General features: G+C 37.8%; 1 protein-coding gene across 13 annotated transcripts in view; it reads left to right on the plus strand.

Annotated features, from left to right (window-relative positions):
- Window positions 1-26,739, plus strand: part of ATE1 (arginyltransferase 1) — a 185,806-nt gene that overhangs the window by 125,393 nt on the left and 33,674 nt on the right. For 12 of the 13 annotated variants that reach the window (XM_033180735.1, XM_033180751.1, XM_033180760.1 and 9 more), the window contains one exon: window positions 9,919-10,039. In XM_033180735.1, the coding sequence (XP_033036626.1) occupies window positions 9,919-10,039 (121 nt within the window). Of the gene's footprint in view, window positions 1-9,918; window positions 10,040-14,954; window positions 15,629-26,739 lie in introns of those variants that run through there. The other variant, XM_033180690.1, reaches the window with a different exon arrangement.

A 26,739-nucleotide genomic window follows, 5' to 3' on the forward strand; every position in this document is an offset into this window, starting at 1 on the left:
GGTGTGAATTGGTAACTTCAATTTTATTGCAATCCGCCAAGCCCATCCCCAGCTGTTTCCAATTAAAAGCCAAGAATGCCAACTTGGTTGAATATCATATGAAAGTATTTCTTTTCTGATTTTTTTTGTCTGTGAAAAATAACAAAGTCTCAAATGCTTTAACTCTAATTAAAGAAATAATTTCTCATTTGCATGTTGTTTAAACTTAAAAAATAATGTAATATTTAAAGGGAATTCTTACATGTCACATTTGTAAACATATATAGTTCTGAATACATAGGGCTTCACATCCGTCTTATAAAGGCCAAAGGAAAAAGAAAGATTTAAAAAAAGATGTTAAAGCCCTTTAAAATTAAAATCACGTATTTCTGGATTTACTATTATAATCAAAGAGTGGACCTTTTCACACAGAATTTGTTTAAAAAGGGTTTGTTAGTAATTTCAGTGCATTTTTCAGTATTACAGGGAATTTTCCATTATAATGTAAATAATAGGTTTTTCTTTTATTTCTGATCAATTGTATTTTCAATTGTAAGAAGTACTTCTATGGAAATCTAGGAAGATAGGAAGATGTAATAAGATAAAAGAAACCATAATGTCATTTAAAAACCATGAGTTTTATAATATTAAAAACAGATAATACCAGGATACTTACTGGCAGTAAATTTGAATTTATGGAAATTGGCATTTGTTCAGAGAGAAGATGGAGTTACTCTTTATAACTAATCTAACGTTAACATTTTGGATATAAATTTAAAGATAAATTTATGTTTGAAGCTTCCTGAAACTGTAGACACAGGACCACATACTAGCTGCAAAGATGAAACAGTTGTTTCTCATTTCATCTTCTGTTTGGTGAAATTTTGATGGACAGGTATTTGAGAGCTCAGGAGGGAGACATCTGTATAGGTCTTGGATCTGTGTTTGCTATTGGTGAGTGCCTGTGTTTTTTTTTTTCCTAAACATGGTGCTACTTGGCCTGTAAGACACATTGCAGGAGGGACCTGTTGTAAGGAAGCTCCAGCTGCTGCTTCGGAGAAAGCTGATTCTTTCACCTCTGTGCTCCACCACAGCTTATTGACAGCCCTTGTTGCTGTCCTCAGTATTGCTGGCTGCTCTAGCTCCTTTGTGCTTCTATAGCAGCCTGTGCCCGCCGCCCATTATTGATCATGACTGTGAACGTCATTGGGGCCAACTGCCTCCTCTTCCCCTAGCAGAGAGTGAGCACCTCACAAGGCTTTTTTCATCTTTTCCTCCTTGATGTCAAGCGGAGTCCCTGTGTATATTGAACTGAGTTGTGATTTTTAAGGTTTTTGGAAGTTATTTTGAGAATACATTTAAAAATTGTGCTTTTTTTTTTTTTTTTTTTTTTTAAGATTTAGGCAGGAAATGAGAATAGGAACAGTCTAGCTCTGAGTTCCATCACTACTATTTTATCATCTTATTGTTTTATCTATACAATAGAAATAATGTCTGTCTTCATTACCTTTTTTTTTCTTTTCCTTTTTTTTTTTTGAGACAGAATCTCACTCTGTCACGCAGGCTGGAGCGCGGTGGCACAATCTTGGCTCACTGCAAACTCCACCTCCTGGGTTCAGGTGATCCTCCAGCCTTAGCCTCCCGAGTAGCTGGGACCACAGGCGTGCATCACCACACCCAACTAATTTTTGTATTTTTAGTAGACACGGGGTTTCACCATGCTGGCCAGGCTGATCTTGAATTCCTGACCTCAAGTGATCCACCTATCTCTCCCTCCCAAAGTGCTGGGATTACAGGCATGAGCCACTGCACCCGGCCTGACTTCATTACTTTTTAAAGTTATGAGATTTAACTCAGACAGTGTGCAGAGTTATTATGAGGACTATGTTCTTAACAAATACAGAGAGAAGTAATTATTATTGTCATTGTCATTACCCACCAAAGTGGCATTGTTCAACTCTCCTAACAGATAAAGAGGCCCTTTCAGAAGTTGCCTTTCCTTCTCCTTTTTTAAAGTGAAAATTAATATGAAAAGCTGTGCATCTCTTTTGAAATAAATTTATTTCATTGGCATATACTTTCTATTCAAAAAAACTTTAAATTGACATAAGCCAGTAGTTTTTAACTTTTTTGAGTACGAAAACCCCCTTTTTAATCTCAGTAACTCTTATAACCCCTGTCTTGATTATGTTCTTGTAATTCTAGCGTTTGGTGATAATTCACTGAATTCCCAAAGGTTGAGAACTATTCTTATACAATAAGAACATGCAGGAGCCACATCATAAATACAAATTCAGCAAATACTGCTTCATGCATGCCATGTTAATGAGCAAGGCAGAAGGTGTTAAAGTAATGTCCACTGTGTTTAGAAAGTGGAAGTAGAAATGGTATAGGTGAAGTGTACTGGATTCATTGTTCATTCACCCAGTAGTTATTTACTGGGCAGGTTTTGGAACACATTAGTGATCAAGTTAGACTAAAATCCCTAACTCTACATTCTAACAAGGAGTTTTCTATAGATGTAAATAAGTAAGGGAATGAACAAGACGGTTAAACAGTGAAAAACCCTATGAAAGTAAAATGATAGGGAGGATAGGTGGGCTTCACTGAGAATGGGACATTGAGCAAAAACTTAAAGTAACTGTGACCAGAAAAGAGAACAGTAAGCGAGAATCTCTGAGGTGGGAGCAGGCCTATTATGTGCCAGGGACTGCAAGGAAGCCAGTGTGGCCAAGGTGGCATGATGGAGGAGGATAAAGTGGTAGACGGCCAGTCTGTAGGGTAACATGGGCCCCACCACTCGGGGCCTTATAGGCTGTGCCACGTCTTTGGTTTTTTTTTTTTACTCCCACTCAAATAGGAAGGGTGGCATGTGAGGAAATACTCTATTTTTAAATGGATTGTCAGTACAATAGTGATTGCCAGGAGCTGGGGGTCAAGGGGATGTGGAGTGACTGCTAATGGGTACTGGGTTTCTTTGGGGATGAAGAAAATGTTTTGGAATCTGACAGTGGTGGTGCTTGTACAACCTTATGAAAATAAAAAATGCTGAATTGTACAATTTAAAAGGGTGAATTTGATGGTATAGAATGAGTTACGTCAATGAAAACATTGCAAAAAAAATGGATCACTAGGGCTTGCTGGAAACATTTTCTCCTCCTCTGTATCAGTGTATAACTTTTGCCTTTGAAAATTCAGATTTCTAACTAGTTACAGCTTAACTGAGGGAAAGTCTCCTACTGTTGCTTGCTGTGTTTTAATTAGAAGTAAAAGATGTTCATCTACTTTAAAGTGTCTCTGCTGAAATGATGACTAACTGTGAAATCCGACGTTTCCACATACATGTATCCTTTTATATCTGTGTTCACTGTTATCCATATAAGATACAGATAGTGAGATAACTTTTAACCTCTGGCTATCAGAATGATTGTAATTTTTAGGCCGAATTCTATTATATTTTGCTAAACTAAGATATTTTCCATATAATTTATTTTGTGATTCTTTTATAGGGTAAGAAATTGGATCAATATGATAATGCTCTTCAAATTATAGGCTAAAGCGTGCAAATGAGAAGAATGCCTTTGTTCATTCCATTAACCAAAAACAAAAAGTATATAATCTCCTCTTCCAGAAGACACAGTCGCTTTTAATAGAAATAGAGCAGGAAGTGCATTTAGCTAGGGTGTTTTTCTTTCTCTTTTCAGTGTTTTAGATTTAACTTTGGCATTTCCTAGATTTTCATTCTGTATTAATTGAAATATTATGAGGCCATATTTAATTTTATTTGGTGGGGGAGGTATCGTATAATTTGAGTCTTACAAATAGTCTAAGTGGTTTTCATTAAAGAAAAAAACCATTGAACATTACAGCTCTACTTTGTGTAAAACATTAACTCTTCTATGGTAACTCAAAATATAAACGCACATAGGTCGTTTGTTTTATTTTGTTTTTAAGTTTTGTTTTCCAGTTCTAAAACAGTTTGTAAATAGTTGCAGAAGTTAAAATAGTTTGGTGAAGTCAGGAATCATAGGATTTGCTGAACTGACTTTCCCTTTGAGGGCTTTGAATTGATGATCCCTCACCAAAAAATATTTAATTAATAATAAAAAGTAAGCATCCCTTCTCTATCTTTAGTATTTTTAAACGTTGTTTTTTAACTTTTTCAGGCATCTTATCTTGAACTATGTTATCCTCTATGGTAGCCTTCCCTCTTGAACTTGTGTCCTTGCTTGGTAAGACTTCATTTGTTCTTGTGGGACGGCTGAATTTCTGAGGACTTGCAAAGGGTGTCTAGCGGCCATCTTCTAAAATTGTGGATTGAAAGAACTCTCCGAAAAATTGTGAGATAAGCCCTGTCAGACCCATTACATTTTCAAAATTTAGAGTACTTAAAAAATCTATAGTAACTCATTTCTTCTTCTTTACAAAAAGTCAGCACCCTAGGAAAGAATTAATCTGCTTTTACCTCTTTGTTCTAATCTGAATGAATGTACTTAGAGGTTGATTAAATATTTTTTCTTCTGACCATGGGAAACTATGTCCAAATCCTTAAGTAATTACATTCTTCATACAGACATTTCTCATTTTCTCATACTAGCTGAAGAGGCAGGGTAGCTTTCAACCCCCTGTGTTTTCATTTGTGTCATGGTGACTTTAAATTGAGCTTTAAGCACTTTGGTCATTTAACTCTTGACCGGCTTAGTTTAGAAAGCATAACATTTCAAAGTGGTTTATTTCAGAAATCTCCATGCTTTGATGACTTGGGAGAATATCTGAAACACTGAAATAAGCCTGTACTTACAAGAAAAATAATGTTTTAACCTAGTCTAAAAATGTGATTTCAAATGATGAGCAGAATTTAAAATGTATACATTTATGGTCTTTGAGTGAGATAAACTGAATATATAAAGAGTTAAAAAAGGAAATATCATTGTATGAGCAGGTATTACCTTCTTAGAGCACTGTGAAAATTTAGAAACTTGGGACAGTTGTATACTGTCATATTTATTATGTTTTATGCATACTTCATCTTAATCCAGCTTTGTCATTCCCAGTAGGTTGTGAATTATCTAGAGGCATGCATTTGTTCATCTTTTTGTTCCAGCCTTTAGTGCCTGTTATGTAGTGAGGATTTATGTAATGTTCATTGACTAAATATCCTTTTTTTTTTTTTTTAATTTATTTTTATTTCTTTGAGACGGAGACTTACTCCATTTCCCAGGCTGGAGTGCAGTGGTGCGATCTTGGCTCACTGTAACCTCTCCTTCCCGGGCTCAAGCGATTGTTGTGCCTCAGCATCCAGAGTAGCTGGGATTATAGACACATATCACCATGCCCAGCTAACTTATATATTTTTAGGAGTGATGGGGTTTTGCCATGTTAGCCAGGCTGGTCTCAAACTCCTGGCCTCAAGTGATCTGCCTGCCTCAGCCTCCCACAGTACTGGGATTACAGACATGAGCTACGGTGCCCAGCCGACTAAATATTCTTGATGGTCAGCATCGTTGTTAAATCTAGGCACTGGGTTCAGGTGGCAGTTGATGAATCTGCATATCTGCAAGGTTTATGTTATTAAGGAAAACAGGCTCTATTTTAACCTTAAGGACTCAAAAGTTGATGTCTGATCACCCCCCTCTCCACCCTCAATATTTGTCCTGTGCTTTTTTGCCAGTGAACGAGCATTCAGTTCCACCTTATATTAGAAAATGGGGCCATTAGTATGTTTAAGGTCTTACATTGTTTTTTGAGATGATACATATGTTCTTTTTTTTTTACCAGACATTCTTGGTATTCTCTTCTCCTTTTTTTTTTTTTTTGGAGATAGAGTCTTTGTCACCTGATCTGGAGTGCAGTGACACAATCACTACTGACTATTGCCTCTACCCTCCTGGGCTCAAGTGATATTCCCACCTCAGCCTCCCAAATAGCTGGGACTATAGGTATGGACCACCATGTCTAGCTAATTAAAAAAATTTTTTTTTAGAGATTGGGGTCTCACTGTGTTGCCCAGCCTGGGTATTCTCTTCTTTTATGTTCTGTTGTCACAGTGATCAAGATATGCCATTCCATTTTTATTAGTGTTTCCTTACTCATGTTAGTAATATTTTTGTACCAAATTCAGAATCCTCAAACAATTAAGTAAAATAAGCCAGGAAATTCTACAAATGAAGAGTGATGAGGGGGAATTAAATCTCTAAGGTATTACAATATAATATAAAGCTTTAATAGTTAAAACTATGTGGCACTGGTACATGATAAGACAGACAGGTCAGTATAACAGAATAAATAGAAAGTCCATAAAGAGATTTCCCTATATATGGGAATTCAGTAAGTTACCAAATTAGCAGGGGAAATGAAGATTGTTTTAATAATGATGCTGAGACCATTGCATAAACATTTGAAAGAAATTAAGTTGGATTCTTTTTGTATACCTTATACCACAATACATTCCAGATGGAGCATAAATGTAAATGTAATATTGTGAAACCATGAAAGTACTAGAAAAAATATGAAGATATGTTTTCATAATCTTGAAAGTGAGGGTGACCTTCTTAATTATTGTGTAAACCCAGAGGCCATTTTTAAAAATGATCAATTTGACCACACATCAGATTTTCATATGGCATAAGAGTATGGCATACAAAGTCAGAAGATACATAAACTTGGAAAATATTTATGACATATTTTACAAACCAAGGGCTTAATATATAAAGAGTTCTTAATATATAAAGAATTGTTTAATAAGAAAAGGCCAGCAATTTAACAATAATAAAATGGGCCAACTTTATGAAAAAGAGAAATGCAAATTCCTCTGTACGAAGATACATAATGCTAATTAAAACCACATGAAATGTCTTTTTTCAGAACAGCAAAGATTGAAAGTTTTGATAGTATACTATCTTGATAAGGATGTGAGGGAAATCAACTTGGGAGTGTAACGTTGCTGATGAGAATGTAAAATGGCACAACTTCTGTGGAAAGTCATTTGACACTCTAAAAGTTACAACCCTTTTACCCAACATTCCCAGTTGAAGGAATTTATCCTAGGCATATTCACAAATGATATATGTACAAGAATATTTATATTTTACCGAGTGCTTCACCATTTTAAACCAACAATATGTAAGTTCTCGTTAGTCCAAACCCTTACCTAAACTTGTTTCTTCCATCTTTTTAAAACTCAGCCATTCTAGTGGACACGCAGTGATAATTTGTTACGGTTTTAATTTGCATTTCTGGTAACTGACGATGTTGAACATCTCTTCACATGCTTATTAGGCATTCATATGTCTTTAGTGAAGTGCTTAAGTGATTTGCCTTTTTTAAAAAAAAGGGATTATTGAGTTGTTATAATTGTTTATATATCCCGGATACAAGTCTGTTTTTTAATATATATTTTGTCAAAAATTTCTCCCAGTTTTTGGCTTTCCTATTTTCCTAGTAGTTTTTTTGAAGATAATTTTGAGGAAGTATAGTTCATCAGTTTTCTTCCTCTATGGTTGGTGCATTTTGTTTTCAAAAGAAAAGTTTTTATACTCCAAGGTCAGGAAAATGTAGTCCTTTTTCCCCCCCAGAAGTTTTATATCTTTATCTTTTATATTTAGCCTTTTCTCCCATCAGATTTGCAAAGTCATCCGTAACCAAGAAGGAAAAAATAGATTTAGAACCACAGCTTTAGAATGCTGTCTAGTTTTCAGATTCATGTCCTTTCCCCCAGTAAAACAGTCTCTGAGTTAATGGAGATAATGCCATTGTTTTTGATAAGATAGATAGCAGTGAAGTATCTGGCTTTAGTACACCTCCTAAGTAAGTCCTCACTTCACTCCTAATTCTGTGTTTGAGTATTAATGTTAGATGCGTCTGTAGACCACCTGGAGCTGCCGACCGTAGATGGCCTTTTACTGCTGTAGGGCAGTGAGGCAGCAACAGTGCAGTGAGCACTCCGGGAAAACTGAGTCAGAGACCTGACTTCTGGTCTTCACCCTGTTATCTGCTCCTATTGGAATAGAACAAAACTCTCCCTCTTATCCAGCAAGCCTCCCATTTCATCTAGAAGAAAATTCCAAACATGTGACTGTTGTCCAGAATGTCTCCCAGAATCTGATTCCAAACCCACTGTTCCATCCCTGCGGTGCCCTGCCGTTTCCTGTTCCTTAGAGTTTTCTACTTGGCCCAACTATGTGTCTTTGTTTGTGCTGTTCCCTTTATCTAGATTGTTCCCATTCTTTTCATCCTACCCTAGGCTTAATTCGGTCAGTCTTTTAAGTCCTCAGTAAAACCCCATATCCTCCTTGAACCCTCTCCCATCCACTCAAACAGGAAAGAATGTTCCCTCACATTTTGTCGATGTATAGCCTCCCTCGTTGGCTTCCAGACTTCTGAATGCTTTGTGGGTTGCTAGGGCGTGGTGTTCATTTTATATCTATGTTTCATATGGTGACTCACACAGCACCTGGTATAGAGCCTTTCTGTCGTAAAGCATCACTGCCGAACTCTTAAGCTGTATTCTTTGTAATGAGTTTTGTGCTGGTGTTTTTCAAACTCTGTGGTGTGACCCATTTGTTGCTTGTAAAAGCAGTTTTGGTGGTTCATGAGCAGCGTTTTAAAAAAAATGAAATAAAGTAGACTAGAACATAACATGGGTAAGCATTGTATACTAGAAGGTGTGTTTCTGGTTTTACGTTTGCAAATATGTTTACTAGGCTGTGATATAGAATGTATTTTGCACTATGGGTTGTAGTAAAAAAAAAAATTGAAAAACACTATACTAGGTTTTAACCTCTGTGATGAATTGTAAAATTTAGAGGAGAGACACTTGGAATTTTAAATAAGCCCAAAGAATACAAAACCTTGATAGTTATGAAAATTTTCACAAAATGCTATCACATAATTTATACCATCTTCATTATCCCCATTAAGTGAATGATTTTTTTTCTTCAGCACGTATTGTATAGTCTTTGTGTTAGATTTGAGGTGTATAATTGGATTATAAAAATATAAATCGGCCAGGCACAGTGGCTGATGCCTGTAATCCCAGCACTTTGGGAGACTGAGGTGGGCGGATCACCTGAGGTCAGGAATTCGAGACCAGCCTGGCCAACATGGCGAAACCCCCTGTCTACCAAAAATACAAAAATTAGCTTGGCGTGGTGGCATACACCTGTAATCCCAGCTACTCAGGAGGCTGAGACAGGAGAATCACTTGAAACTAGGAGGCAGAGGTTGCAGTGAGCCACGATTGCACCACTGCACTCCAGCCTGGGTAACAGAGCAAGACTGTCTCAAAAAAAAAAAAAAGATATATATAGATATAAAATTTTTAAATGGGATTTTTGAAGAAAGTTTAGTGGATTATCAGATGTTTGCCTGAAACTTCTGTTTCTTAAGCTTCTCTATATTATATATTATCAATTTAGATTGCTTATAGAAGTATTTTGATAAGACAGTACTTTCTACATTAGAACAGAATGAATATTGTCAACTGAGTCTACAAATCAAAAATTAAAAAATTTGTCATTAAGGATACTGAAATTCCATGTTGAAAAATAAGTTCACTTTATACAGTACTCTAATACATGAAAAGAAATTTCTTTGTTAACTAGTATTTAAAAGACGACTTAATTTTGAAACTGATTATTCTCAGTCAGCTCAGCAAGAATCACATTAAATACTTCTTCTAAAAGGGAGTAAAACCTCGAATTTTCCAAATCAACACAGGCATCCTAAGTGTGGTGGTTAACTTTCAGAGAGCCTGGAGTCAGACGTGCTTTCATGAGATGGGAAAGCTATCAGCTACAGGGTTGCTTAGTATTTACAGTAAAACAGTTTCTGATTGACTTTTAAGTTTTTGCTTTAAACCTTTTCTAGATCCCTGGTCCCTTTATCTCTGGCATTGCTGTGTTAATAATGCCTGTGCCTTTTCCCTTCACCTTTCTTCAGGGTCAGTATAGACCTTCTGATTTGCTGTGCCCCGAGACATATGTTTGGGTCCCCATTGAGCAATGCCTGCCTTCACTTGAAAACTCCAAGTACTGCCGTTTCAACCAGGACCCAGAAGCAGGTACGTTTGGAGCTGAGCTCAGCTGGAAATCATTGGCTTTGTTTTTATGATCCATGTGTGTGTGGCTGTGGCTGTGGCTGTTAACAGGATCCAGGTAGCTTTGTATATATTATAGAGCGTGCTGTGCATGAGTGTGTGTGTGTGTGTGTGTAAGATAGAGGAAGAGTGCATATGCACACAAACTCACACTCACAGTTTGGCACAAAATTAAGAAACCTCATGTGCTCGTGCCACTTACTGACTGGCTTCTCCCATTAGATTAGTTTTATATGCTTTGAGGGGCTGATACCAATATCCACATCTTTTCCAACTATCACAGTGCCTAAAAATTGACTTCTAGATGGATTATTTAGTCAATGTAGAGAAGATAGATATATTGACCAACTGGACCGAATAAAGTTGTAGAATGGTTTCATGGAGGCAAACAGACTGTAATGGATTTTGTGACAATACTTTTTTGACTTTCTTCTTACCTCTGGTGTACCCCTCCAGTATAGTCCCAGCCATATTTTGTTCCCCATTGTTCCACTTTGGATGTTCTGTGTACTAAGAGTATATACAGACATTGAAAGTATATCCCTGGCTGGGTGCAGTGGCTCACGCCTATAATCCCAGCACTTTGGGAGGCTGAGGCAGGCAGATCACCTGAGGTCAGGAGTTCGAGACCAGCCTGGCCAACATGGTGAAACCCCTTCTCTACTAAAAATACAAAAATCGGCCAGGCTTGATGGTGGGTGCCTGTTATCTCAGCTAGTCAGGAGGTTGAGGCAGGAGAATCGCTTGAACCCGGGAGGTGGAGGTTGAAGTGGGCCAAGATTGCGCCATTACACTTCAGCTTGGGCGACAGTCTAAGACTCTGTCTCAAAAAAAAAAAAAAAAAAAGTATAGCCCTGGAGTTAGGCTTCCTGAATTCAAATCCCGGCTTCATGATTAGCTGGTAAACTGTATGCCCTTAGGCAATTTAATAATCTCCCTGATCTCAGATTTCTCACTTTTAAAATGGAGATAATAATAGGACCTACCTTATTGAGCTGTAATGAGGATTAAAATGAGATAAACATGCTAAGAACAGCCCCCATTACTGTTTTTTGGTGGTCATTTGCCAAATTAGAATGCTGCATCCCATATCTGCCACAGGCTTTTGTCTGCATTTACTTTTATTTACTCTGATCTCTCTCTCTGCAAAATCATGCAGTTTTGTTTACCTCCCTGTAGTCTAAGTACCACTCACAGTTCAAAGCAGCACTCCTCCACACAGCCCTCATAGTCCTCCTGGCATTCAGCTGTGGCTTTGTAAGACAGGCACGGGTGCTGATGCTCTCCGGATGGGTTGCATTAAATTGACAGGCTTGTCTTCCTCTTAAAGTTCCCTGATATTCTCAATTGTGCTTAATTGAACTTTGAGGCCTCATAGAACCCCACCACAGGGGAGATGCCTGATCCTTATTTCTTAAGAGTATGAACATTTCTCTAGCTACCACCCGTTGTCTAAGTTTGGGAAAAAAGAAGGAAAGATCAATGGAAAGCCTGGAGGAGGAGAGAGGAGTAGGTGGGGCGAAACCAAATGAAAGGTAAGGGGCAGGGAAAGGGATGCAGTAGCTTCTTCAGTTCTAAGATGTGCCTTTGTTTCACAAATCAGGTTTTTCGTGTAAAAAAAAAAGGGCTCATGTAATATATTTTGTTATCTCCTTGAAAAGCTGTTATGAAATCAAGAGTGACTCCTTCTTACACATGGTGGTACCTTAGAATCTGATGACGAGTGACCATAGGGACCCAGATGACTCATATGCCAGGTACCCTGGCATTAGCCCCAGTTTTTCTGGATGTTTAGGTTTCCTAGAATAACCAGAGCTTTATGGTTCCCACACCTGAAATTATTAGTCAACGTCTGATCATTTCATTCTGAGTAAAGTTACACCTCATTGATCAGATATGTTGCTTAAAAACAAACATTAAATTTGTCAACCAGTTTCGGAGTCAGGCTGAAAGCCAAAGGCAATAGTATTATAAGAGAAAGCATATACTTATCTACTCTCCTCTCTTCCCTCAAAAAAAATTCCTCCTCTAGCTTTCTTAAGGTCAGGTCAGTCCAGTCCCTATGATGAAAACTGCTGAACATCTTACTGAAAGATTTCATGTTCACATATAAAACTTTTTCATTTAAGTTGCATTCCAATAATATTATGATCCTAAATTTCTTACTCCCCAACTTATGATAGCTTCACGTTCTTTTTTTCCTTATTGATCAGTTTTAAAGGTTGCATTTCTTCTTACATAATACTTGGAGACTAAACACAAATTCTCCTTTTATAAAGTTGAAAAGGTGACTGAATAATTTCTATCCATTGAATAGACATTCAAGTAAACATTCATGTTAATATATTTTAAAATTATTTCCCAGAATAAATACTAATGAACATGGCAAAAAAGATTTAAAGTCTCATAATGACCATTTTTGTCAAGAACATGCTATATCCTTGTGAGCAATGAATATATTGTGTGTTCTTTTCCTATAACTAGTAGGTTACATTTCTTATGGCAGTAGCTTTAGCTCTTAATCTTCATTGTTTAGAATTCATTTACAAAACTCGGGAGTAAATTTCTTTGAGAATAAATGCTTCGAAGAAATCGAAGATCTTTTTATCATATGCTGAATCTGTGGAACTTTCAAGAGAATAGCACACAGTTTTATCAATATTGAATGTCACAGTCCAGACACTATTTGAAATCAGACTTATATCCTGTGGTTTTAGGAAATTAAAATGCAGTTACATGCTGGAATGTATTGAGCCTGCTGTGAAACATGGTCATTTGAGGTTTAAATGGCAATCTGTGAGAAACGGTTCTCTTCTCTGGGGCCAGTTTTACTTTTACGTGACCCAAACTTTGACTCAGAAAATAGAGCTTAATATGGGCAATATTGTTGTTCATCAGCATGGTGCTTTTTTTCACTAAATCTTGTTTCTCTTTCCAGCTGTTGAGTAGTTAAATTATTCTGCAAAGGCACAGTTGATCACCATAGGCTTTGGTTAAACCAAGTATGGCTTCAAGGTGTGTCAGTGGCCAGTGTTAAGGAAAATCACATTTTCCCCCATCCTTTTGTATACACTACTTTGTGGTACTGTGGGGGGAGGGATTGACAAGCTGCAACAACTTGGAAAATTCTGAAGAAGTCCTTTTGTTCTTAGATAAGTCCTTTGTTTTTCAATGCAAGACTTATGCCTACTTCAAAGAAAGGGGTTCCAAAGTTTCTCAAACGATTTTTAAGTAAAAGTCTTTTAGATTTTTTAAATTAATAACTGAATACGTATAGGTTTCAAAAGTTCTGTACACGTTTATGTATACACATATTTATGTGTGTTTTTTGAAAAACTAAACAAGAATATTCTGCATCCTTATGTTACCGTTATTACTTAATACTTTGTGTTAACTTCTTACTTTTGATAAGGTAGAAACTTGCTTTCAGTAAAAAACAATTTGACCATTAATTTGGTCATAAGAAAACAAGTGCTGCTACTGTGTGATGTGCAGTATCTAATACAGATTTTTTTTTTTTGTTGAGGCCAGGCTGGTGTGATCTTGCCTCATGGCAGCCTCTGCCTCCAGGGCTCAAACGATCCTCCTGCCTCAGCCTCTTGAGTAGCTGGGACTACAGGTACACATCACCATGCCTGGCTAATTTTGGTATTTTTTGTAGAGGTGGAGTTTTGCCACGTTGCATAGGCTTGTCTTGAACTCCTGGACTCAAGCGATTCACTCACCTCGGCCTCTGAAAGTGCAGGATTATAGGCGTGAACCACCGTGCCCAGCCAATATAGATATCTTACAGAAAAGCGTTGTTATTTTTTGTAATATTTTGTAATTCGTTTAGAGCCATAATAGATAAAACTATGATTTGATTTGACTCTTAATGTTGGGCAAACATCATATTATCATTGGTATTAAAATCCTTGGTTCCAGATTTACAAAAAAAAAAAAAAAAAAACTTTCTTGAGCATATGCTGTTTCCCAAGCACTATCCTATGATTTCCCCATTACTCATTTCATCCTGAAAACATAGTTGAACATTTCGTACTGACCTCTCAAATATTTTTTGTCACAAAAGTAACAGGTAGCATTTGTTTTAATCAGGATAAAAAATAATTTAAATTCAAGTACTACTCTATGCTTTTTGTAATACTTATTTTTAGTATTCATTTTAAGGGGGCTAATAAGAATAATTTTTATTTCTGTATGTAATTATAGTGGGACATATATTTTACCAGAGTAGTTTACATTTCATTCTGTTCTATACATTGAAATGTTAGCAAAAAATCTTACAATTTATTTTTAATGTAGCTAAATCATTCATTATTAATAAGGATATCAAATTTAAATCCTTAAACATGATTTAGTGCTTTATCCATTTACCCAGGATAGTGAATTTCTTTTTTTTTTTTTTTTTTTTTTTGAGACGGAGTCTCGCTCTGTCGCCCGGGCTGGAGTGCAGTGGCCAGATCTCAGCTCACTGCAAGCTCCGCCTCCCGGGTTCACGCCATTCTCCTGCCTCAGCCTCCCGAGTAGCTGGGACTACAGGCGCCCGCCACCATGCCCGGCTAGTTTTTTGTATTTTTTAGTAGAGACGGGGTTTCACAGTGTTAGCCAGGATGGCAGGATAGTGAATTTCTAACACACCTCAATTCTTCCCAGCAGTTGCTGAAAATCTAAACTGACGTAAAGAAGCTTGTACCTGGTGTGATCCCGAAACTCTGAGCTTCTCGTCTGTATTGTGGTTTTGCTGTTAAAAGGCCGCTTTCTTTTCTCCTCTCTCTACTCTGTCCATCATTCTTGCTGGCATGGTACCCTGGCCAGCAAGGTTTTATACTTTCAGCATTTTGTTTTATACTTTCACAGTTTCTCTATCATATGCCCACAGAAAAAGTAAGTCCCACTCTGACCTTGACTGTCTATGGAAGAACCAGGTTCAGGAAGCACGCCGTCCTGCATTCATTCGCCTGTTTCTCCAAGCCTGGCACCACTTCCCGAGTGCTGTATTGATGGACCCTCAAAAGGGTATACCTAAGCCAGCTGTCATTTTCATCACTGGAAAGCAGTGCCTAGGGAGAAAGCAGCTTCCTCGGGCGCCTTACAAAGGTGCTGCAGTAATAACTCATGACTAAGGAGACAGTGTCTTTTGTAATTATTTTAGATGCAGAATTCAGCTTTTTTTTAAATTTATACTTCTGAAGGTAAAATTGTTTTCATATCTGCGTTTGAGGTCGAACTACCTACTTCAAGCTGCAAAATGAATGATGTTGCTTGCTAAATACTTAATAAACATATATTCTTTGTTTCTGGTAAAGATGGTGGTGCTTGGATGTAGCCAGCTGGAAGTAGAATCACTTGTACACTATTATGTGTTATAAAGGATACCATTGAAACAAGAAAATGTCTTGGAAATTTGACTCCCAAGTTTGGTGAATCTGGAGAATGTATTTTAATATGGAAAATACGAATGTTACAGGCTTCCAATTTTTCAGTTTACTTTCTCTCCTCTTAAAAATATCACTCTATTGTATTATTACTAATTTTTTTTCTTTTTTTGCGATGGAGTCTTGCTCTGTCATCCAGGGTGGAGTGCAGTGGCGTGATACCAGCTCACTGCAGCCTCTACCTCCTGGGTTCCAGCGATAATCCTGCCTCAGCCTCCTGGGTATCTGGGATTACAGGCGCATGCCACCACACCCTGCTAATTTTTGTATTTTTAGTAGAGATGGGGTTTCACCATGTTGGCCAGGCTGGTCTCAAACTCCTGACCTCAGGTGATCCACCCGCCTCTGCCTCCCAAAGTGCTGGGATTACAGTCGTGAGCCACTGCACCTGGCCTGTATTATTACTATTTTTTTTAAGCCACTTATTATCAAAGATACATTATGCACAGTTTAGTATGGTACCAACATGACTGTTGGTTTAAAGATACTAGGCTTTCCTAGTTTGCATGATCTTTTAGTGAAAACACTAAGAAAAATTACAGGTTTTTGCTACAGTATTTGGTGTGCATGACTGAAATATAATGTTTTACTTGTTTTCATTTTCTACTTGGAAATGTGAAAACTAAGATGTCTTGAGATAAACTTCAACAGTTCTCATTTTAAAAGATTGCTTTAAAGCCAGTCTTGCAGAGAAATTTTAAAACATACTAGTTTATAAATTTTTACCAGCCAGTATTTGCTCAATAAGCCATGCATGAGCAGTGAGCCAATGGCTGAAACTTGTTAGAGCACTGGCCAGTCAGGTTTGAAAAGCAGACTTAAGATTTCCATTTAGCAACTAAATAATATTTCTCTAATCCCTTTTTTCTTGTAGAATAGGTTTTAAAATTTCAAAATAAGTGCCAGGCAATGTGGCTCACACCTGTAATCCCAGCACTTCGGGAGGCCGGGGTGGGAGAATTGCTTGAGCCCAGGAGTTTAAGGTTACGGTGAGCTGTGATTGTACCCCTGCACCCCAGCCTGGGCAGAAAAGCAAGACCTTGTCTCAAAACCAGAAAAAAAATTTTCCCCAAACAAGCAGTTCCTTTTATAGCTACTCATTTATTTTATTTAATTCTTTAGTAAATAGTAGAAATCATTTTAGTAAGTTAAAAAATATCATGATGCTTTAGAGCATGTCTATAAATGTTAGTTACACCTGCTTTGTGGCATCTTAGAGTGCTGCTTCATTTGTTTGTATAGAAAAGTGACATTTTAAAATATTTTAAGGGAGTTGTCCAAAATGCCAATTAAAAAATAAAAATAAAGCCCATACCAGCTATTTAAGTGCTGGTTGAACTACAGTGTGTTATTGAAAATAAGATACCAGTTTTCAGTTTTTTTATTTTATGTACCACTAAAAAAAAATGTGCTGCCAGGTAAACTATGACTCCATTGGTTGGAAGATGCATGTGGGTTTTTGAGCTGTCGAAGTGTATAAAAGTGAGAATCTTAATATAGCAGAACCATGGTTCAGCCTGTAAACTATAATACCTGGCAAACCTGTGGAGTGTTTAGGATACTTGGTTTTTCTATTTTAGGAGCTTTATAACATCTTAATTCTAAGCATTAAACATAATATAGATGGAGTGTGCTTTTATGTTTCAGAGTTGAGGGTATTGAGTTCAGATACTTTTATCTAAAAATAGGATTACCACTATTGATTAATGATAATAGCGTTCTTTTAATATGCTGATCTAGGAACAGATACTGTACTTTTAAAATTTCGAGAAAGCATGTAACTACCTCACAAGGATATTTTATTTTGATGAAAGTGAAAAACATAGGTATGAGCTGAGAGGAGTGTAAAAAGAAAGAAAAAATTGTAAAAAACTTTTTACTGCTGTGTTAGGGTTCCCTAGAGGGACAGAAGTAATGGAATAGATAGATATATAAAGGGGAGTTGAGTGAGTATTAACTCACACTGTCACAGGGTCCCACAGTAGGCCGTCTGCAGGCTGAGGAGCAAGGAGAGCCAGTCCGAGTTCCGAAACTGAAGAACTGAGAGTCTGATGTTCGAGGGCAGGAAGCGTCCAGTATGGGAGAAAGATGTAGAATGGGAGGCTAGGCCAGTCTCTCTTGTCACATTTTCTGCCTGCTTATATTCTAGCTGCACTGGCAGCTGATTAGATTGTGCCCACCCAGATGAAGTGGGTCTGCCTTTCCCGGCCCACTGACTCAAATGTTCATCTCTCTTGGCAACACCCTGACAGACACACCCAGGATCAATACTTGGCATCCTTCAATCCAATCAAGTTGACACTCAGTATTAACCATCACAACTACTGAAAAAGCATTAAAATTCTGTAAACATTAATGATCTTCCTGCATCCTGTTTATAAGCAAATTTGAAATTTAAAAAATTTGTGTGATATTAGAAGACAGCAATAAATGTAGAAAATTAAAAACTTAGCCGGTAAATTCAGTCATCTCTGACAGTTAATGAATGATTATACATATATATAGAAGGGGGCAAAAGATGGGTATCCTAGAATATCATCAAGCTGTTCATCAGCTTTAAAATTTCCACATTTGGGCCGGGCGCGGTGGCTCAAGCCTGTAATCCCCAGCACTTTGGGAGGCCGAGACGGGCGGATCACGAGGTCAGGAGATCGAGACCATCCTGGCTAACACGGTGAAACCCCGTCTCTACTAAAAATACAAAAAAAAAAAAACTAGCCGGGCGAGGTGGTGGCGCCTGTAGTCCCAGCTACTCGGGAGGCTGAGGCAGGAGAATGGCGTAAACCCAGGAGGCGGAGCTTGCAGTGAGCTGAGATCCGGCCACAGCACTCCAGCCTGGGTGACAGAGCGAGACTCCGTCTCAAAAAAAAAAAATAAATAAATAAAATAAAATAAAATAAAATAAAATTTCCACATTTGATTGAACATTTTCCTGCCTTGTGAATTATCTGTAAATATTTTTTGTTTAACTGTGGCTTTATAGAAACACAACGTTGAATCATTAGCTTAACTGAGAAAAATTCTTAAAGGATACTTGATGCTGTATTTTAGAAACCACATTATTTGACATTCAATACAATGTCTACTAGTAATGGGAACAGCTGACTCGCAGACAGACATAACAGTCCAAGAATTAAATCATTCACACCCAACTTCATAGAAGAATGGAGTCTCTGCATTTTTTTTTCCTGCAAGGTATTTTAAAACTATTTAGATTCTTTTTTTGTGGATGTTAATACTTGGTCTCTTTGCAGAAAAATAAGCTATAACCTGAAGGTATGTGAAGTTCTGTTTATTTTATAGTGTTCTTTTATGTCATGCTAGCAAAATGTTTTTAATATAAATATGGAAACTGGGATAAGATTATTCTTCTAGTAAGAAACGTATTTTCCTAACTGGCATTCATTTGAAATAGATATCATTCAAAGGAAACGGCTTGTTCATGCTTCTGTGCGTCATTCACTGGTAATATGAAATCTGTCTGAAAATAAGAGGGGCATGTTGACAATAGGGAAAGAATTAAAGTTTCTGCTTTACTAACCCCTGTCAAAAAAGGAAAACCAGAGTAAAGTTCTGAGCTCTTCTCATGTTAAGGAGACTGTCTTAGCTTAGTTTCTCTCCAAAAGCAGATCCTGCAACATGGCCTTCCATTCAGGTTATTTGTTTGGGAAATAGTCTCTTGGAACAGGAGTAGGGTCTAGGGAGAATAAACGGGGAAGGAGGAAAAGTCAGTAGAAAGATGTGTTATTGTGTGATCCATCGCTCTAAGGACTGGAGCTCAGTCCTTTTGAGACACCGATGTACTTCTGAGGGGCCAAAGGAAGAAGGACTTATCTGCTGGCTTCCATTTTCCATTGGTTGATGGTATCCCATTGAGTGTTAATGCCTCTGCACTTGAGTGTGTGCGTGACAAATACAGAGCGGGCTCCTACATGTGTACCAGCCTGCTGCATCAGAAAGGCAGGAAGCAAGAGAGACAGACCTTGCCTACTTGCCTACCTTCCTTTACAGGATGGCACCATAGTTGTGGCATGAGTCAGAAGTGAGGCTAAGGGGATGAAAGGCAATGCCCAAGAGGTATCTAATACAGAAAAAAAAAGTGCAGACTGATGTAACATGTTGCCTCATGTCGGTTGATCATGTCAGTTGCTTGGGGCCAAGAAGAGTAAGGACCTAAAACATGGGAAGGTATTAGACTCTAAAAAAAAAAAAAATGAAAAGCTAGCTTAATTTGAAAAAGAGGAGCCAACCAAAAATAGAAACATTAATTTAAAGAATTCATAAATGTATTCACTCAGCATGTATTTACTGAGCCAGGTATTAAGCTAGTGGGAGGTGCCAGCCCCCAGGGAACCTAGTGGAGATGACAGACAGTTATCAAGCACACTCAGTCAAGTGTGATAAGCAGCATGTGGGAGAAAGAAGAGGCAGTGAGTCCCCATAGGAGGGTCCTCATTCCAGAATTTGACGGGTGTAGGAGGTCAGGGAAATCTGCTCGGATGAAGTGGTCTAAGTGAAGATTTCAACAGGGGTTGGAACACAAGCACCAAGTGCTCCAGCTAGAGAAGAACATATTCAGAAGGCCTGGTGGCAAAGAGTGCAGCTAGACTTTAGAGCAGACCAGATGCAGCTGGCTAGTAAAGGGTTTTGTAAATCATGATAAGGAGTTGCGATTTTTATGCTGAAGGTAATGGAAGGCCATGAAGAGATCATAAGCACTAGTGGGCATTGGCAGATGTGTTCTTTGGCTCCATGTTGTGGAGAAAGGGTGGGAATTGGTTAAGAGCAGAGTTAAGAAGGATTTGCATGCAGTAATCTGAGCAAAAGATGATGATGGTCTGATGGACCAAGGTGATGGCAGTGGGCAATGGAGAGGAAATGGATGGATGCAAAAGATAGTCAAGAGGTAGAACCCACCGAATTGGGTGATTAGTTGTGTTTGGTGATGGGGAGGGAGAGAGTTTGTGAAGAGAGTTATGTAGGTTCTGACAGAAACTGAGTTAATGCTGACTTCTTTTCTGAAATGAGAAACAGGAGGTGGAGCAGGTTTTGCAGAGAAGAATGGTGAGTTCAGTTCTGGACGTGTGGAAACAATGGTGTTGTGAGACATCTGGTAGAGATATCAAGGAGACAGTTGGACATGTAGGTCTGAAACTCTGATGAAATCTGGGAAGGAACCACCAATTTGGGAGACGTGGTCCATGAGTGGCAGCCCTAAGAGTGAGTTAGATTGCCTTCTGGAGTGAGGAGCAGAGGACAGCCCCAAGGGCCCAGCATATAATGACTGAGCAGATGAAGAATTCCATTGGAGGCCAGAGAGGGAAGAGGAAGCCCAGAGCGTGAAATCAAGAAAGCCACAGAAAGCATTTTCCAGAAGCAGGAGGCAGTGACAGTATCAGATTCTGCTGAGAGGACCTAAGAAACATCCTTTGACAATCTTGGTGAAGATCTGTTTTAGTTTTAGTGGGACTAGAATCGTGGCTTAAAACTAGAGTGAAAGTTAAGAAAGCCGCCATAATGAAACTTGATTTGGAAGACACTGGCTAGAGCGGTAAGTCTAATGGAGGAAGGGGATGAGAAGTTTGAGCATTTTCAGAAACTGATGGAGGTCAGGGAAAGGAAAGAGTAAAGATGTAGAAGAAAGATGAAAACACATCAGGGTCTCTGAGAAGGAATGTAGCATGAGAACGATCAAGAACACAGATAGGAAGATTAGCTTTGGAGAGAAAGACCCTTCCTGTCTTAGGAGAGGATGAGGAAATGCTCGCTCAGTGGGAGTGAAGATAAATACGTTGGTGTGAGCACCTTCTCACTTGATGCCTTTTCTCTTTCCATTGAAGCAGGTGCTGGTGAGGAGAGAGGTAAGGGATTTGAACAGGTGTAGAGATGGAGCTGATGGCCAGGCCTGGTTAAGACTGGTGGTGATGAGATCGATGTAGATGTGACGCTTCTTCAGCAGCCTGGCTTTTCCAGGGTTGGGAACTTACCAGGCCATTGCAGGGAAAGAGCAAGTATTGAAGACTTAGACAGAAATCGTTCTGAATTCAGTTAGGAAGGAACTGAAGAGAGGATAAATGTGCCAAGATAACATAGAAAGGTCAAAGAATTGGAGAACTAGAGTAGTGGGGTATGTGAACAAGCTGGAAGGATAGGAAATGGTGTTGAGAGCGAGTGTCTGGTTTTACTATTTCAGAGGTGTGACAAGATGTGGCCGTGGTATTGGGAAGCTAACGTAGGATTAAAGTGAAAGTCATTGAAGAAGACTGAGGTAGCCAAGACAACATCCACGTTATTTAGCAAAAACTGGCCATGACTGGGCGCCGTGGCTCACGTGAACTTGTAATCCCAGCACTTTGGGAGACAGAGGCAGGTGGATCACCTAAGGTCAGGAGTTCAAGACCAGCCTGCCCAACATGATGCAACCCCGTCTCTACAGAAAAATACAAAAATTAGCCATGCATGGTGGTGTGCACCTGTAATCCCAGCTACTTGGGAGGCTGAGGCAGGAGAGTCGCTTAAACCCAGGAGGTGGAGGCTGCAGTGAGCTGATGTTACTCCACTGCAGTGGAAGCCTAGAGCATGGGATCAACTCCAGCCTGGGCAACAGAGCAGTGCAGGACAATGTCTCAAAAAAAAAAAAAGCTTGACGCATCTGGAGGTTTTTGTTTCTTGGCGCCATTTAGGTGTAAGAATGGTAATGTCCAGAATGATGATCCTTTTCATTTACCAAACGGTTCTGATGCTGCCAACCCCCAGTGAACATAAAGAAGCATGAAGTGCCTCGTTTGTATCAATATATTATGGAGAATAAGTAGAATACAGATTTTTAGAGCAAGATATTTTTTGATTCATGTGATCCTTAGGGCGTTAAATACGATGCACTCCATTGTTTTTTGTTATTCTATTTAAAAGAAAATGACAGTAAGATGATTTCATACCCCACTAAAAGATCACAGCCTACAATGGAAAGACACCGGTTGTCTCACCTTTTAAAGCTATGTGTTAGGTTTCCCAATTTGTGGGTGTATGGTTATTAACTGTTAAACATGAGGTTTTCAGTGCCCATGAACATAATTTTCCTTTGCAGGAAAGATGATTCAAGGTTTCCTTTAATTTTAGAAATTAGTATTCAGCTCATTAAAGTAACAATCTATTAGAGTAACATCTGTTTCTTCTTTAAAGGTTTAAATGCAAATTACAGTTCTTATTTTCAATGTATAAGTCTTGCAAATTTTAGCAATTATTTTTAAGAAGATTTTGAATAATGTTTGCGTTTATGAAATCCCGATTAAATTTCTTTAAACATTTTAAGCTTCTTTTACAAACTTAATGTATTTCAGTTTCCCTCTTAATTCAATTATCTGACAAAGTATTCTTAAAAACATGATGAATTACATTTATAGGCACAATAAACCTAAATTTCTACTTAGTTTGTAATCACAAGTCTAAATCAGTTATTTACATAGCATTTCCTGTGGAATCACAAATTATTGTTTACATACAAAATCTTCAAGAGTGCACTATCCAACTAGTGGAACTAATAAGTGAATTTTTGCAAGGTTTCAGGACATGAAAGTTAATATACAAAAACCCAGTTGTATTTGTGCATGACCAGCTGTCCCCCTGCATCACTATTTGTCTGCTCCATGAAGTTGGCATCTCTTAAAGCCAAGAGGTTTCTATGTTGACTGCTTGTGTATTTCCTTAGCTCTTAAGGTCTGTCATTGATTCCTTTTTAACTCTAAAGAGATTTGAACTTGATGGAACATTTTGTCATGTTCTTAGAGTCACTCAAATCTCAGGGATATTGGAGTTATAGCCAGTTGAATTTTAGGTATTACTCATGACATTTTCTGATTATTCATTTACAGCTTCCAAAATTGTTCTATTCACATTAACATTATTTATACCTAATGCTTGACCATTGCTATATAATACCAGGTAACTGGAGCATGAACACTGAGTATTTTAGTGTTTAGAAATCTAAAGACAAATTTTCTAGTCCTGCCAGTTGTTAGCTTTGTGACTAGGCAGAACACAACTTCTCAGCCTCAGTTTCACTGTATGTGAAGTGGGAAATTCAGACTACATAAGTTAAGATCCTGATATGTTTTATGACCTCTGAATCTTTAAGATTCCTTTGTGAGAATCAAACTACTTAAAAGCTAGAATGCATTACACAAATGTAAATTCCAGAGCACCCAAGTTAGTGCGTACCTGTTTTCTGTAACTGTGCTGAATTTTGCCACACTGCCCTTTCATCCACCTTCTTTCTTCCTCACTGTTGTGATCAGAAGATGGAGTTGCAGTTTTAGGTGAGGTCATGCCTAGAATAGTGTTTTCCAAACTCTCAACTGTAGTCCCCTGTAAGACATGCATTTTACGTTGACATACAATACTCACTTTCATGTATCTATACACACGTGTGCGTGCGTTCAGACGCACACAGCTGAAACAAAAATGGGCTAAACAGTACTCACCCTCACTTATGTGGTATATACTGTGGTATTTTTTAATCTGTTCTAGTTTTTAATTTTTAAAAGAAATGCTGGTCACAGCCCATTACATGAATTTCATGCCGAGGACCACTCACAATTTGACAAACACGAGCCTGGGAGAACTTGTGGGGAGGATTCTCACTCCAGTTCTGCCATGAATTCTATTTTAGTGATACAGTAGTGGTAGCAGTGATTAATATGTATTGATGGAAGCATTTTGCTAAAGGGTTATCATGTATCATCTTATTTCATCTTCTTGATGACCCTGTTGCTTTTCTCTCTAAATAAATATTCATGAGACCAATGACTGATTAGAAATAGGAGGGATTTGGACAGGGTCGGGGGGAGGGAGGATGAAGAGGGATGGATATAAAAATACAGCCAGATAAAAGGAATAAGATCTAGTATTTGGTAGCACAATAGGGCAACTATAGTTAACAGTCATTTATTGTACATTTCAGATTAACTGGAAGAGTGGAATTGGAATGTTCCTAACACAAAGAAATAAGTGTTTGAGGTGCTGGTGTCCCAATTACCCTGACTGTCATTACACATTGTATGTGTGTATCAAAATATGACATATACCCCTTTATGGGTATGTACAACTATTGGTAGGCATCTGCAACTAATATATGCACATTACAACTATGATGTGTGCATAAACAACTTTTTAATTTTTAAATGAGAAAAAATGAAATAGAAGGGATTTGGGATGGGGAAGGCGTATTAGAGTGTTCTTGTCACTGGAAGGACCTGTGTAAATGACTAACTAGACATTTCATAGCATTGGCTGGACACAGTTCTTTGCCAGATGACAGATAGGTGCATCCAGGCTGTGGACCTGAAAGGTGAGGTCAAACTACAGAAGGTGTTGACTCAGCCAAGTTACTGTCCTGTGTGGCCATATTTGAGTGACCAGTTACTACCCTAGATACCGTCAGTGGAGGGACCTGCTTTCTTAATGCTGGTGATACTAATAAATAAAATACCAACTTTGCACATAGCTTGCAATTTGTGTTGTATTCTTATTATGTATACACACATATTAGTTGTGGGTAAGAAACATCACTTATAAATTGGTGAGATGACAGACTGGCTCTTTTCCTCCTCTCCTCTTCTACAGTAGATTTAAACTTAGAGCTGTAGCACAGATCTTTTTGTTCTTTTTTTTTTTTTTTTTTTTAACTTTAAATTCTAGGATGTGCAGATGTGCACATTGGTTACTTAGGTATACATGTGCCATGATGGTTTGCTGCGCCTATCAACCCTTCAACTAGGTTTTAAGCCCCTCATGCATTAGGTATTTGTCCTAATGCTCTCCCTCCCCTTGTCCCCTACCCCCGATAGGCTTTATGTTCTTATAAAGGGCTTACTATCTGTATTAGTTAAGATTTTAATATTCTGTATATTTTATTGGGGTCAAATTTTATAGTTTTATTGGTCAACCACATCCAAAAATTATGTCCTCAACTAGATATGTAACTGAAAACTATCCAAAACAAAACAAAATTCTGTCCTGTAGTATTATACAATATCGTTTATCTATTTTAGGAAACTACACAACTGTGTACGGTATTTTAAAAATAACTCTTTGATTTTGTTTCCTTTACAATGTAACCGTCTTTGTCTGCCAAGTGTCTGGTTTCTCCATGTGTGTCTGCCTTTTGAGAAAGGTGTGACCTTAGAGACTTGCATTTGGGCACATTCTAGCCTGAAATACTATGCTTTTTTATTTTGTAATATAGTCAAAAGATGCATTTGAGTGTGTCAGGGAAATTTCAAATTAATTCATTTCTTTTTTTTTAAATCTTCGTTTTTGGGGGGGTCATTTAATTGTAAGTTGCACAGATAATTTCATCAGCAGATATTTCCTGGATGAGCAAACAGCAGAGAAGTTTAAATACAGGAATCTGAGCCTTGATGTCAAGAACTTTGAGTTCTGATTTTACATTTAGATCTAAGTTCCCTCAGTAAAGAACACAGTTTCTATGTCTTCCAGAGTAAGTTGTGAAGTATGATGATTGCTTAAGAAAGAATGTAATGAACGTGCTCTGTAAAGCTCTGTAATAATACTAGAGCTGTTTGAACTTCCTCGTTGGCATTTTTCTCACCTGCCATGTGTACTGACCTTGTAAATCCAGAGCAAATGATTGCTCGTATGAGAGCTTTGATCTTCATTTTAAAGTAATGACATATAGTTCCTCAAACCTCAAATTAAACCAAAAATTTTTTTTCTGGGTTAATGACATTGCTTAATTTTCTGACCTTGACCTGTGCAAACTTTGAAGTTAGAGAGTATTGGGGAGGAGGGGGGATTAGATACCATGGTATATTAACTGAATGTAAATAAGTATATTTGAACTAGCTTACCAAATTTGCATAATCATTTAAAATAATGTGTTTTTAAAAGTTGCATGCAGTCCAGTGATTATAAATTGAATTGTATTTTAATGTCTCTTTTTTTAAAAATCCTGTTCAAGAATCCATTATTGCATATCCATTGATAAACAAAGGCTCTTTTGCAACGAAGCTGATCAACCACTGTGTTATATTGTCATTTTTAAAATTAGGGTTTTGGAATATGTTTTCTTAAAACATTTAAACTGCATTTAAGATGACAAGAAAAAGTAGAAGTACCATTTAGTTCATGTTCACGTTTTGAATTTGCTGGTGTTTCTAGAGTTTGCTTTTGGAGCATAGTCCTGACTTTGTAGAAACTACAACCATTTCA

Source organism: Trachypithecus francoisi, unplaced genomic scaffold (genome assembly GCF_009764315.1).
Source record: "Trachypithecus francoisi isolate TF-2019V2 unplaced genomic scaffold, Tfra_2.0 Contig01579, whole genome shotgun sequence".
NCBI classification, from domain to species: Eukaryota; Metazoa; Chordata; class Mammalia; order Primates; family Cercopithecidae; genus Trachypithecus; species Trachypithecus francoisi.